Genomic DNA, 13,515 nt, shown 5'->3' with positions numbered 1-13,515 from the left:
CCTAGGCCTCCTCCATTATCAGAGTGAGGCCAAGCGCAAATTTGAGGAACAGCACCTCGTATTTTGCTTGGGTAGTTTATATCTATAGTTATAGATCTGTTTTGTCAAAGCATGTGAGCTGATGTGTGTGGTTTCAAAAGCAGAAAGATGAAGTTTGTTGTTTTTATTTTCCTTGATCTGTATTATAGTTTGAGATTGGACCGTTTGGCTGCATTCTTCTGACCCTGTCTGCCATTTTATCCAGATCCATTGACTTGTGAGTACTCTGCTGTGCTTCTTTTAACAAAGATTTCTGTTGAATGGTGCTTTCATTGTCACATGTGCGAAGTGCTAACACAGTGAAATTCCTTACCTTGCAGACATTCCAGTAGAGTATTTCCATACCCCCGATCCCCGATTAGCAAGTATACAGAAATAGTCTACTAAGGCCGCATGCAAGAGGCCATGTTTTGGTGCCATTTTTAAAGTCCACGTTCCAGTTCTTATGAGCGGTGCCTGTTCAAGGCAAGTTCCAGGCTCTTGTGGGCCTCCAGCCATCTCCTTCTGTGTTTATTATTGTAGGACTATGATTTTTTTTCTCCATGAGGTAAACCATTGAAATGTGTTTTTCTGATATGGGATGGGATTGCAGAAGCAGGTGAAAAACTAATAGCAGACCAAAGAATCTGTGCAAACACTGGTTTTAATTTCCAGCTATTGGGATCCTCAGTAATCAGCTTAATTTTTGTATTTTGATTGAGTGCAAGATGCACAGAACATAAAACAGTACAGAGCAAAAACAGGTAACAGAAGTCCCGGTGAGGTTGAGTTTGGCTGCTTCACCCGATGTTGGCGCCACACTTTTGGGGCACTTCCGTTTGGGGTGGGGGGGGGGGGGGGGGTGGGGGGGGGGGTGGTGGTTTCAAGTGAACTCTCATAATTTTGTCCTGACCACCAGTTGATGGAAAATCCGTGGTGGGCCTGTATTCACTCTTGTACAAAATGTAGCAAGAATTGCGGATGGGTATTTGGAAGGAAGAGCAACGCATGATCAGAAAAGTAGGTGTTCAGAAGCATTCGAAACTAGAGAAAGGCAGACATGTTTGTGGATAGAATTCCAATAAAGCTTTTTGTCTAGGTCGCTAAGGATACGGACGGCATTGAGGAAAATTGTGATCCCTCAAGAGGCTAAGTTTGTCCCTGATGAGATCTTGAAGGAATGGCAGTGTCTGCAATTTAAGTAATTTCTGGTGGGAATTGTAAAATTAAATTACCATTTATGTGCCGACTTGATAGAAAGCTCAGTAAAGATATTTTCTACAGGTTTGAATAACCGATAAATAATTAATACAGTTCAGTTCATTGAGACAGTGTGAAGACGAATGGTTTGTGTGCAACCTCCCTCGTTCAGCTAACATTTATTTTGAACATTATCTGATGACCTTCTTGCCACTGACATTAACTATATCTCTAAATTCCAATGTGGAAATATTTTCACGTTAATGAGAGCAATAAGTGTTGCTCTAATGTGTCTGGACCAGGCAATGAGGCACCACTAAATGCTTTTAAATTATGCTGTTAGTTATGCTGATGACCTTTTTAGATATTAAGACACAGGCCATCTTTTATCTGATAAAACTTTCCAATCCATCATATAAGTATCACTTGAGTCAAGCCTCCGGTGTCCTGCATTACAGCTAAAAGTTTTATTGTTGCCATAAATAAATCCATTAAGGATTATGTCTTTCCTAACTTGACTTTCCACTTCTGTTTCTATCAGCAATGCATCAAGATATTCATTTGGGGATACCTTTTCTGAATCTTTGATGTACAGCATGGAAACAACTCATCCATGCTGGTCAATATGCCCATCTAAGATGGTATCATATACCCATGTTTGGCCCATATTTTCCTAAATTTTTCCTGTTCATGTACATACCCAGATGTCTTTTAATTGTTGTTATTGTACCTGCCTTAATGACTTCCTCTGGCATCTTATTCCATGTGCCCATGTGAAAAAATGGCCCCACTGGTTCTATTTAATCTCTCCCCTCTCATCTTAAACCTATGCCCTTGATTCCCCAATCCTGTAAAGGGCCTGTCCCACTTTCACAACCTAATTTACGACCTCTGCCGAGTTTGCCCTTGACGCGCAGCATGGTCGTCACGAGGTCGTAAGTAGGTCGTGATGCTAGTCGTAGCTACTCGTGACAACAAGTAGGTCGGGGCGTTTTTTCCAATATGATGAAAAATGTCCACGAGTAAAAAAGGTCGTGAATTAGGTCGTGAAAGTGGTACAGGCCCTTAATTCTTGGCAACCACCAATAAAGATGTATCCACTCAAAATATTTGGAGTTGGGTTATTTTTAAGGTCCAGGTTGAACACCGATTTTCCAGCAATTGATGGACCACTCACCCCTGTAATCTGGACAAAATTACGAGAGCTCAGTTGAAATTCCCTGAGTGGCCAGAGATGGCGTTGTGAGTGGCGAGCGTGCTTTATGGTCATGTCACTCCGTCATGAAAGACCATGCTCTCATCGACAGATGGCACAATGGGCTAAGTGTTCGGCTGGCGACCGGAAGGTGGCCGGTTCGAATCCCGCTTGGAGTGCATACTGTCGTTGTGTCCTTGGGCAAGACACTTCACCCACCTTTGCCTGTGTGTGAATGTGTGTGAATGTGTGTGAGTGATTGGTGGTGGTCGGAGGGGCCGTAGGCGCAGAATGGCAGCCACGCTTCCGTCAGTCTGCCCCAGGGCAGCTGTGGCTACAGAAGTAGCTTACCACCACCGAGTGTGACTGAGGAGTGAATGAATAATGCGATGTAAAGCGCCTTGAGTATTAGAAAGGCGCTATATAAATCCCATCCATTATTATTAATCTTCTCTTTTAGCTGCTATGCAAAGACAATACAGTAAACACTCGTTTTAACGACCCCCCTTATATCAGATGTCGGACATAGTGGATGGACCCGCAGACCCATCTGCTGCTCCCACCGTCTCCACGGCCGTTTAAAGCCCTGGCATCAGACTGCACTCTCAACTCACAAAGTGCACCAGCGAGCCCTTCTTAACCCACCGAAAGGACCCAAAGAGCTGGAGTAATTCAGTGGGTCAGGATCCCTGGAGAATATGGATAGATGACCTTGGGACCCTCCCTCAAATCGATTCAGTTGGCCGAGTTACTCAAGCACTTTGCGTTTCTGTGTGCCCTCTCGGTCACCATGGGCCCCCTTTCCCTCTCACCTGCTGTTGCTTCCGAGATGGAGTATGTTGGAGGCTCTAGGGGAGAAGGAGGAGGTGGTGGAGGGGGGGAGGGGGGGAAGTAAGCGGCGGCGACCCGAAGGTCAGCAGACGTGGCTCCCCCCCCCCCACCCCCCCCCACTGTCCCATCCCCTCCTCCTCCTCCCCCCACCACTGGTGCCTGCTCCTCTCCAAAATTGGCCAACATTTAAAACATTTTGACATTGTGAAAGTTGTCACGTAAATTATAATTCTTTTCTATCACAACTGTCTTAGTTGTGATCTAGTCTAGCATTAGTTAAAGAAGTTATGAGGCAAAGAAAGGGTAGACAGTCAGAACCATTTTCCCCAGGGTGGAAATGTGAAAGACCAAAGGGCATAGCTTTAAGGTGAGAGGGGCAAAGTTTAAAGGAGATGTGTGTGGCAGGGCTTTTTTTACACAGAAGGTAGTGGGTGCCCAGAACACACTGCCCGAGTTTGTGGTGGAAGCGGACACCTTAGTGGTGTTTGAGGCTTTTGGATATGCAAGGGATAGAGGGATATGGATCATATGCAGGCAGAGGAGATCAGTTTAACTTGACTTCAAGTTCAGCATAAACATTGTGTTCCTGTGCTGCACTGTTCTACTGTATGTTATAACTAAATAGTCTGAGACTTAAGCTTGGAAAAGCCAAACAGCAATTTCTCTTCTTTCTCAGGTTCAATGTTTTCAATCGTGTACACATGTGATTATCTTTTATATCTGATCTATATAATACTAAAACTCTTTGGCTTGTTTGTGGGGGGGGGGGTGTGTGTGTGTGTGTGTGTGTGTGTGTGTGTGTCTGATCATCCTATTGTCTTGAAAATGGTGGGCTACTTTTTGACACATCCTAGTGAGATTTTTCCCGTCGACGCAATAAACATCTTCCCGTCACATTCCCACCTATATCAAACCCCCCCCCCCCCCAACTCACTTCACAAGGGACTCGCAAGGCAGGACGGGACACTCCGGGAGGGAGGGGCATTCCAGCACACCCGAGTGACGTCACAATGCACTCGCAAGGCAGGATGGGACACACCGGGAGGGAGGGGCACTCCAGCACACTCGCGTGGCGGCCGACGCCCGACGGCGAGGATGATGTTGGTGCTGGAGCTGGAGTGAGAGCCGAGCCCGGGGCTTGGGATGGGGCCATGACCGGGGCCGAAAAAGCAGCCGCCGCTGGAACCAAGTATGAGCCTGCGTCCGGGGTCAGGGACGAGCCCACTGGAGCCCAGGCGGCGGCCGAGCTGATGGCTGGAGTCTACAGCCAGGGCCGGGCCGGGCCGAGTACGAGAACCAGGCCGAGTTCCAGGCCCTGGTGCTGCTCTACGACCTGGGGCAGGGAATGGGAGTTAGGGGAGGAGGATGAGGGAAATGAGGAGGGAGATGGGGTGGGGAGTGGGGCGGTAGAGGGAGATGGGGGGGGGGGGGGTGTGGAGGAGGGAGATGCCCCCTCCCTATCTACACTCACTCCCACCCTCTCTACCGCCCTCCCTCTCTGCCCCCTTCCCTCTCACTCTCTACCCTCCCTCCCCCCCACTCTACCTTCTCCCTCTACCCCCCTCCCTCTCTGCCCCTCTCCCTTTCTACCACCCTCCCTCTACCCCCTCCCTCTCTACCCCCCTCCCTCTCTGCCCCCCTCCCTCTCTGCCCCCCCTCCCTCTCTACCCGCCTCCCTCTCTAGGGATTGAAGAGGGATGGTGGAGGAGGAAGAACTGCTGGGGGATGAGGAGAAATGAGCCGCGCTTGCGCAGTTGGGGGCTATGCGTGAGTGGTGCAATATTGCATTGGAGGAACGGCTTGCTTTGGGGGAACGGGTGAATGGTGGAATCTTGCGTTGGAGGAGCAGACTGCACTTGGTCTAGTAGTTATTTAAATGTTTCTTCCCAATGTGACCAAATTAGGTTCAGAAAGATAGCTATCTTTGAGCAAATGAACGGTTGTCCAGCAGTCAGCTCGTTCCAGATGATTAATACAAAACATTGATGACTGTGCATTTTAACTAACATAAACAGTAGCATTCCAAGCTAGCTTTGCATCACACTGCCCTGTCCGCATGCTGCAAGCATGTGAGAAATGTGGCTCTCTGGACAATGACAGACACTTAATCTTGATTCCCTTTAGCACAAGTGTATACGATGGCAGTAATGGGTGCATAGAAGTCAGCATCTGGGGCAAACTAATGATGTAAATGATCCTTTACAGTAATTCTTAACATTGTTCGCATGCTAAAAGTAAAGCTCAACAGATGTCTTTCTCCCTCTGCATAGAATTGTCCTTGTGACAAATTAATCAACTGTCCCTTATTCCTCCAACCCGTGAAAATAATTACAAGATATCATGTGAGATTTTAGAAGATCGACTCTTGCTGTTTCGTTTAGAGATACAGCAAGATAACAGGCCCTTCGGCCTGCCGAGTCCATGCTGCCAGCGATCCCTGCACACTGACACTATCATACGATACGATACGATAGAACTTTATTGATCCCTGGAGGGAAATTGATCTGCCAACAGTCATAAAACACAAGACACATGAAACATGAAATTGAAGTGATGAGTGGAAAAGATTGGGGATGTGTAAAGATTTTGGGAGGGGGGATGGGGGGTAGGGTGGGGGGGGTGGAGGTAGGACGTCAGTGTACACAATGACAGAAGGGGGCGGAGCCACAGGGAAAAAGGATCTCCTGTGGTGTTCTGTACTGCATCTTGATTGAACCAGTCTGTGGCTGATGGTACTTCTCAGGTTGACTAGTAGTGAACTGAATTGTCCAAGATGCTCAGTAGTTTGAGGAGCATTCTCCCCTCTAAAGACCACCTCCTATGAATCTAACTCCTCCCCCAGGACAGAGCCATCCTTCCTGATGAGCTTGTTAATCCTGTTGGAGTCCGCGGCCTTCGCCATGCTGCCCCAGCACACGGCAGCAAAGAAGGTGGCACTGTCTACCACCGATTGGTAGAACATCTGCAGCATCCTACTGCAGATGTTGAAGGAGCGGAGCGTTCGCAAAAAGCACAAAGACATCCCTGAGTCTAATGCGAGTGTGGACGGCTTTCAGACTGTTCGGGCGAATAGGGACTGCAGAGAGAGTGACCAGTGTAAAGGTGGGGGACTTGCTATTCTCATTAACAACAAATGGTGCAACATCCCCACGGTTAAGGAACGCATGTGTAGTCCAGACATTGAACTGATGGCTGTGGGTCTCCGTCCATACTATATGCCCAGTGAATTGTCACACGTCATTGTGGCGGCTGTTTGCATTCCTCCGTCCACCAACCTGCTGCGCACGAGTGACATCATCCACACAGTCACCGGGAGACACAACACCCGAGTGCTTTCATTGCAATCTCGTGACTTTGGACGCTACCTACCCACTTCCACTCAGTTTGTTGACTGTCCCACCAAGGATATGAAAATGCTGGAGTACTCAGCGGGACAGGCAGCATCTCTGGACGGACCGACGGAATGGGTGACGTTTTGGATCGAGACCCTTCTCTTGGTCTGAATCGTCACCCAATCCTTCGCTCCAGATTTGCTGCCTGTCCCGCCAAGTTACTCCAACTTTTAATGTCTACGGTTTAAACCAGTATCTGCAGTTCCTTCCAATACAGCTCCTTAGCCCTTCCGCCACTGGGAATATCTGACCACAACATGGTTCACCTCCTACGCAGGTATAAGCCAATGGTCCAGAGGCTGCCTGTGACCACAAGGTCATTGCAGGGCCCCCAGAAGGTCCTTGAAAGTCCTGTAATTTGAAACCCTGTTTTTCAAGGCCTTTCAAAATCCTTGGATTTATCACAGGAAAGTCCTTGAAAATTAGCTTTTTATGATAAAAGTATTAATTCATGCAGAGTAATGTGGAGTTTTTTCATTAAGTTTATAATGTGTATTTTTAATAAAATTCGGGAAACATTGTTAGATATGTTTGTTAACGATGTTACCTGTCGGAGGGAGGGAAGGAGCACTAGGACCCAGCAGTGTCAGACCACGTGTTGTCTGCATCGTGGAGGTTGTGGGCCTCGTGCTGAGCCTGGAACTCTGGTGAGATGATGGCTCTGGCCCACTGGTGGCCGGTGGAGAGGCGAGGGTCGGCGGAGTGGGTATGTGTGAGTGGGTATGTGTGGGGGTGTGCGAGTGGGAGTGTGAGTGGGAGTGTGCGCGTGGGAGTGTGCTCGTGGGAGTGTGCTCGTGGGTGTGCGCGCGTGGGAGTACGCGTGTGAGTGTGCGCGCGTGGGAGTGCGTGCGCTTGGAAGTGCGCGCGCGTGGGAGTGCGCGTGTGTGTGTGAAGGCCCAGAGCTGCGGGAGAGTCAGGGTGAATTGAGGATAGACAATAACCTTGTTTGACCCTCTTGGGAGACTAGCTTTCCCCCCCTCCCGCCGCCCCCCCCGCCCCTACCAAGCAAAACCTGAAATGCCGCCCTTGTTTGACAGCTCCGGCACATAAAAAATTAGCACTGCAACACTGGGTAGTGCGGGAACTTACACGTCAGTTTGCTGTCGGCTATGAAGTTGAGGGTTTCATTGAAATTTTGAAATCAAAAAAGCAGTTCCATCCTTCCCATTAATGTAGTTGCATAAATCTTTATGATTTCGTTGGTTAACCTTGATTGGTGGCTACATGTTTTGTTTTGAATTTGTTTTACTTAAGTTCTTTTTTGAGTTCATAAAATGTATAAAACCAACATTTCTTTATAAATGTGCCAAATATATAACGTGGCCTCATGCTGAAAAGTTTGGAGGCCCCTGTTGTAAGGTATAATTTTAAAAAAAAACCAGTATAAATTAAGGGTAAAGAAGCAAGAAAATTGTGTCATTTCAAGGTCTAATTACCAAAAAATTATCAAAAATTTCCTCTGTAATGGATACTTCTCTCTAATTAGAGTAAACAAGCAAGGAACAGGTATCATGTTACAAGTAGGTGTAGGCGTAATAAAATATTTTCAATATGACAAGTGTAAACAAGCAAGGAGTTGGTGTCATTTTAAGGTATGATTATCACAAATTTTCTGTGTAAATTAAGAAGTGACAAGCAAGTAAAATGTGTTATTTTAAGGTACAATAAAAAACTGACAGTATAAATTAAGGGTAAACAGGCAAGAAAACGGTGTCATTTCAAGGTACAATTGCCTTGGAACCCTACCAGGGGGCAATGCCTCCTAGACCCCCATCTCTCTTAGTCTATTTTCAGTATTTTCCTGTCTCATGCCTGATTACGACAGAGGTCAGTGCGACAGGCCTGTAGTCATTAAAACCAATAATCCTTGTATTTTTGGGTACAGGGACAATAGTGGAGAATTTGAAGCAGGCATGGACAGTACAGGGTTGAAAAGCAAAGTTTGCCATTATCATGATTTCAGATTGAACAACTAACAGATGAGAAAATGGACCATTTGAAGTACTCTATTGAAGTACGAATATAGATATGTTAACCATCTCGTGTGTAATTAGTATGTAGTTTAGTGTCGTGCTGTGCAACCTGGACTAATGGATTGACTGATCACCTTCTCAGATTTCCCTGAAAATCAGTGTCTGTACATCAGAGCACACAAGTAACACAACAGAAAACAAGGTCTCCTCCAAATTCCAATGGGCATTTGGCAATAATTCGAGCTATATCAATGGTTCATAACTTCAAAGGAATTTGAAATTTGATTTTTCTCCTGAGTTATTTTTACCTGTGGTGTGCAAAACATGCTTTTCAATCAAATCTGAGATGGTGACCATCCAACCTTCTTACTTACTTTTAATTGGTACTGAATCAAATCATCCAATACATAGCAATTTATATACAAGTCTCTGATTAACCATCAGTGTTTGCTGGATCCTTGAAAATGAGGTTTTTGGACCTTGAAAAGTCCTTGAATTTATAGCTGTTCCAATTGTACAAACCCTGTCAGTAAAGAGGTGGTCACAGGAAGCCTGTGACGCTCTACAGGGCTGGTATGAGGTTCACAGACTGGGGCGCACTCTCTAGTCCCCAAGGACAGGATATTGATGGACTCACGGACTGTGTTACCAGATACATAAAGTTCTGTGTTGTCACTGAGGAGACTGTACACTGTTTCCCCAACAACAAGCCCTGGGTCACCAGTGAGATAAAGGCCCTTCTCAACCAGAAGAAGAGGGCCTTCAGAAATGGTGACAGGGAGGAGGTGAAACGGATGCAGAAAGACCTGAAGGCCAGACTGAGACAGAGCAAGGATGACTACAGGAGGAAGCTGGAGCTGAAACTTCAGCAGAACAACATGAGGGATGTGTGGAGTGGTATAAAGAGCATTACAGGCTACAAGATGACCAGTGGCCTGGGGAGGGAAAGCAACAGGAATGGGCCAACGAGTTAAACCTTTTTTTAATAGATTTGATGGTGGGGTCTCTGCCCACCCTTCCCCCGGCTCCCCGACACACTGTCCCTCTCAATCCCCCTGGTCCACTTCCTTTGCCGCCCCTGACCATCAAGGCTGAGCAGATGAGGAAAGAACTGAGCAGACTCCGCCCAGGCGAAGACACGGGTCCCGATGGTGTCAGCCCTGGGGTACACAAGGCGTGTGCCAGCCAGTTGTGCAGAGTACTCCAGCATATCTTCAACCTGAGCCTGGAGACGATTCCTGTAACGTGGAAGACATCCTGCTTGGTTCCTGTACCAAAGAGGACATGACCCAGCTCCTCCAATGACTACAGACCGGTGGCGCTGACTTCACACATCATGAAGTCCTTGAGGAGGCTGGTGCTCACACACCTGCAACCCCAGGTTAAACCCTACCTGAACCCCCAGCAGTTCGCTTGTCAAACAAAGATGGGTGTTGAGGAAGCCATCATCCACCTGCTCCATCGTTCTTATGCTCAGCTGGATCAGCCGGGAAGCACTACGAGAGTCATGTTTTTATACTTCTCCAGTTCCTTTAACACCATCTGGCCTGCACTGCTAGGGAGCAAACTGACGAAGATGTGGGTGGATGCTCCATTGGTGACCTGGATCACCAGCTATCTGACTGGTTGGCCACAGTATGTCAGGCTACAGAACTGTGTCTCGGACATGGTAGTGAGTAACACAGGGGCTCCACAGGGGACGGTCCTCTCTCCCTTCCTGTTTACCATCTACACCTCGGACTTCAGATATAACTCGGACTACTGCACCTGCAAAAGTTCTCAGATGACTCTACAATCGTGGGCTGCATCAGTGAGGGGAGCGAAGCTGAATACAGAGGCGTAGTCACCGACTTCGTTGAGTGGTATGGGTTGAATCACCTGCAGCTAAACACCGACAAGACTAAGGTATTAGTAGTGGTCTTTAGGAGGAGAGGAACACCCCTGTTCCCTGTCTCCATCAATGGTGTGGATGTACAGTTTACCAAAGTGTACAAATACCTTGGAGTTTATCTGCACGGTAAACTAGACGTACAGGAACGCTGTGGCCCTGTGCAAGAAGGGACAGAGCTGGCTGTACTTTTTGAGAAGGCTCCCGCTTCTTCAACGTCTGCAGTGAGATGCTGCAGATGTTCTACCAATCGGTGGTGCCCAGTGCCATCTTCTTCACTGTCGTGTGCTGGGCCGCGAACGCCAACAGGATTAACAAACTCATCAGGAAGGCTGATGACCTTGGGGCAAAGTTGGATTCATGGGAGGGTGGCCTTGGAGGGGAGGATGCTCCTCAAACTGGAGCATCTTGGACAATACACCTCACCCCCTCCACACTGGTCAACCTGAGAGTACCTTCAGCAACTGACTGGTTCCACCAAGATGCAGTGCAGAACGCCACAGGAGATATTTTTTCCCTGTGGTATCAAACTGTTCATCTCCTCCCCCTTCTGTTGTAGGGTAGACTGATACTGTATGTCCATCTACTTCGATAGATTTTTCTAAACACTTTGAGATGAAGACTGAGCCGAGCTCACGAGTACTCAGATCTGCAGATAGTAAATCAAACGATAACAATCGCCGAGTCTAATCGGAGTAAACAGGAATTGGCAAGTGGAGCTGTTTTAAGTAGATAATTAAGACCAGAACAGATCCATTTCTTTAAACTGGTTAGATTGTTTTGATAGACTTTATAAAAGTTTTATCAATGGATGGAACATTATAAATGCGCCCTGTGTGGATTTTCAGATGGAACTCGATCAAGCTCCATACAAAATGCTTGTTCGCATAATTAAGCCCCATGGACTTAAAGGATAGCAGCATGAATAAGAAAATGGATATAAGGTATTAAGCAAGAAGCAGCTGTAAATGTTTTTATTTCAGGCTGGAGGTTAGATCTATAGCAATGGTATGAGAATCAGTGCTAGGAGTGCAGCTATATTATTATCGATCTTACAGCAAGGAAACATGCCCTTCGGCCCAATTTGCCCATACCGGCCAACATGTTCCATCTATACTAGTCCCACCTGCCTGCATTTGGCCGATATCCCTCTAAACCTGTCCTATCCATGTATGGTGTATTAATGTATTGAGCATCAATGACTTGGACAAAGGTGGACAGGGTAAATATGTCCACATTTGCAGATGACTCAAAGTGTGCTAAACAATGAGGAGGTAGAATTGGCTGAATGGTCACACAGATGTTAAAATGTAACCACCAGAAAGTGGTTGAGGCAGGTACAATAACAACATTTAAAAACAACATTTTGATAAGTACACAAATAGGAAAGGTGTAGAGGGACATGGGTTAAACACAGGCAATTGTTACTGGCTTAGATAGGCATCTTGGTCCGCATGGCTGAGTTGGGCCAAATTTGGGTTCCCTGATATATTACTCTATGACTCCAAGACCTATAACGGTGAAAAGATACACATTGGCAGGACAAACCCGAGGGAACGATACAATTCTAAAAAGAGATGCAGGAACCGTGGATATTGTTGCGTGTGCTTGATAGCACGTATCACCAGATTCAGGAACAGCTTCATCCCACCTGTTATCAGACCCCTGAAGGATTCCTGTTCATCCCTCTTCTGCTCCTCCCTAGAGAGATTCCTCCTTCTCTTTTTCAATGGGGAGGACCTCACAGACTCTGGGGTCACCTGAGCAACCTTCCTCTGTGGCACCCCCTCCACCCGCCCAATCCCCACCGCCCCCGGCTGGATTATGGGGCTTGCAGCCTCCCTAACGGGAGGTGATGGGATGGGTAGAACGTACTTGTCTCTGGGAGTATTGTTGCCCATGTGTTTAATCTTCTTTGCCACCTTTCCCCCATCTTTTGACCCTCCCCACCCCCACCTCTGGGTAACCCCAGGGTTCCCTGACTCAGCTACAGGGGGGAGTGGGAGGGGGGGGGGAGGGGAGGGATGGGGGTTAGCGGCACCGGAGGTGGAGGCCCCCGCCCGGGATTTGGGGCAATTCCTTCGAATATGCCCTACTTCCTTACAGGCATGGCACCTTGGGCGCTCCGATGTCCAGTAGATGGTGAAATCACGCCCATCCTGCTGGACACAGAAGCGCCCGTCAACTACCTCCTCCTACTAGCAACATGATCAGCTGGCGCCGGAGGGAAAGAACGTGCCGCAGCTCCTTCCTGCGGAACCCCTGGGATATCGGGGTGATGACCGTGAGTACCTTCCCCGGGGTGTGAAGTTGGGGAAGGAGGGCCTCATTTGTGATGCAGGGCGGGATGTTGGACAGGACCACCTGCTGCGTGGTGGCCGCCAAAGGCTCGACCTGCAGGAGTGTTCCCTCCACTGAGATTCCTTTACTCTCTGCCGCGTTCACCCCCTCAACAGACTTGAGGAAGTACATGGCCTTCCCAAACATCATTCCCACGTACAGGACGCCTGTGGGCTTGGCCACAATGGCCACGGCAGCCGAGCAGTCTTGCAGGTTCATATGAGGGGGCAAGTAGCACCTTACCCCATGCTCGAAAGGCAGGTTCCTCATGGAGAACCGGGTCCCCAGAGCAGCAGCTGAAGCAGCCCCTTTGCATAGCTCCTGGAAGGCCGCGCTCCCCCAGAACACTGACCCAGCATAGTATCAGGTGCTACAATTTAAACATAACACTTACACAAAGCCTGCGACACAGACAGTCCCAATGGCACAAGGACAGTTCGTGGGAGGGAGGCAAGTGGTGTCGCCTCCAACATTGATAATGGCGGCTTGCCCGAAAAACTGCTGCGTCACCACCTCCGCCCGGCTATCTCGGCTCTCCTGCGTTCCTGGCGAGCTGCTGACCTTCGCAGGCAATACCAGGTGTACTTCGCCGCTCCTACGGCAACGAAAGGGAATTGCCTGCAGTCTTGTTGTTGGAAGCCTCCATCCTCCGTCGGTCTTGCCAAGAGAAATTAGCTC

At 48.0% G+C, this 13,515-nt stretch overlaps 1 protein-coding gene across 1 annotated transcript in view; it reads left to right on the top strand.

Annotated features, from left to right (window-relative positions):
- The window catches only part of mindy4 (MINDY lysine 48 deubiquitinase 4), a 204,321-nt gene that overhangs the window by 128,333 nt on the left and 62,473 nt on the right, over positions 1-13,515 (top strand). Inside the window, exon 13 of the mRNA XM_033040703.1 lies at positions 189-256. Coding sequence (XP_032896594.1) covers positions 189-256 — 68 coding nt within the window. The remainder of the gene's footprint in view (positions 1-188; positions 257-13,515) is intronic.

Source organism: Amblyraja radiata, chromosome 2 (genome assembly GCF_010909765.2).
Source record: "Amblyraja radiata isolate CabotCenter1 chromosome 2, sAmbRad1.1.pri, whole genome shotgun sequence".
Taxonomy (NCBI): domain Eukaryota; kingdom Metazoa; phylum Chordata; class Chondrichthyes; order Rajiformes; family Rajidae; genus Amblyraja; species Amblyraja radiata.
Note: the sequence above shows the minus strand (reverse complement) of the source record. Positions and strands in the feature narration are given on the sequence as shown.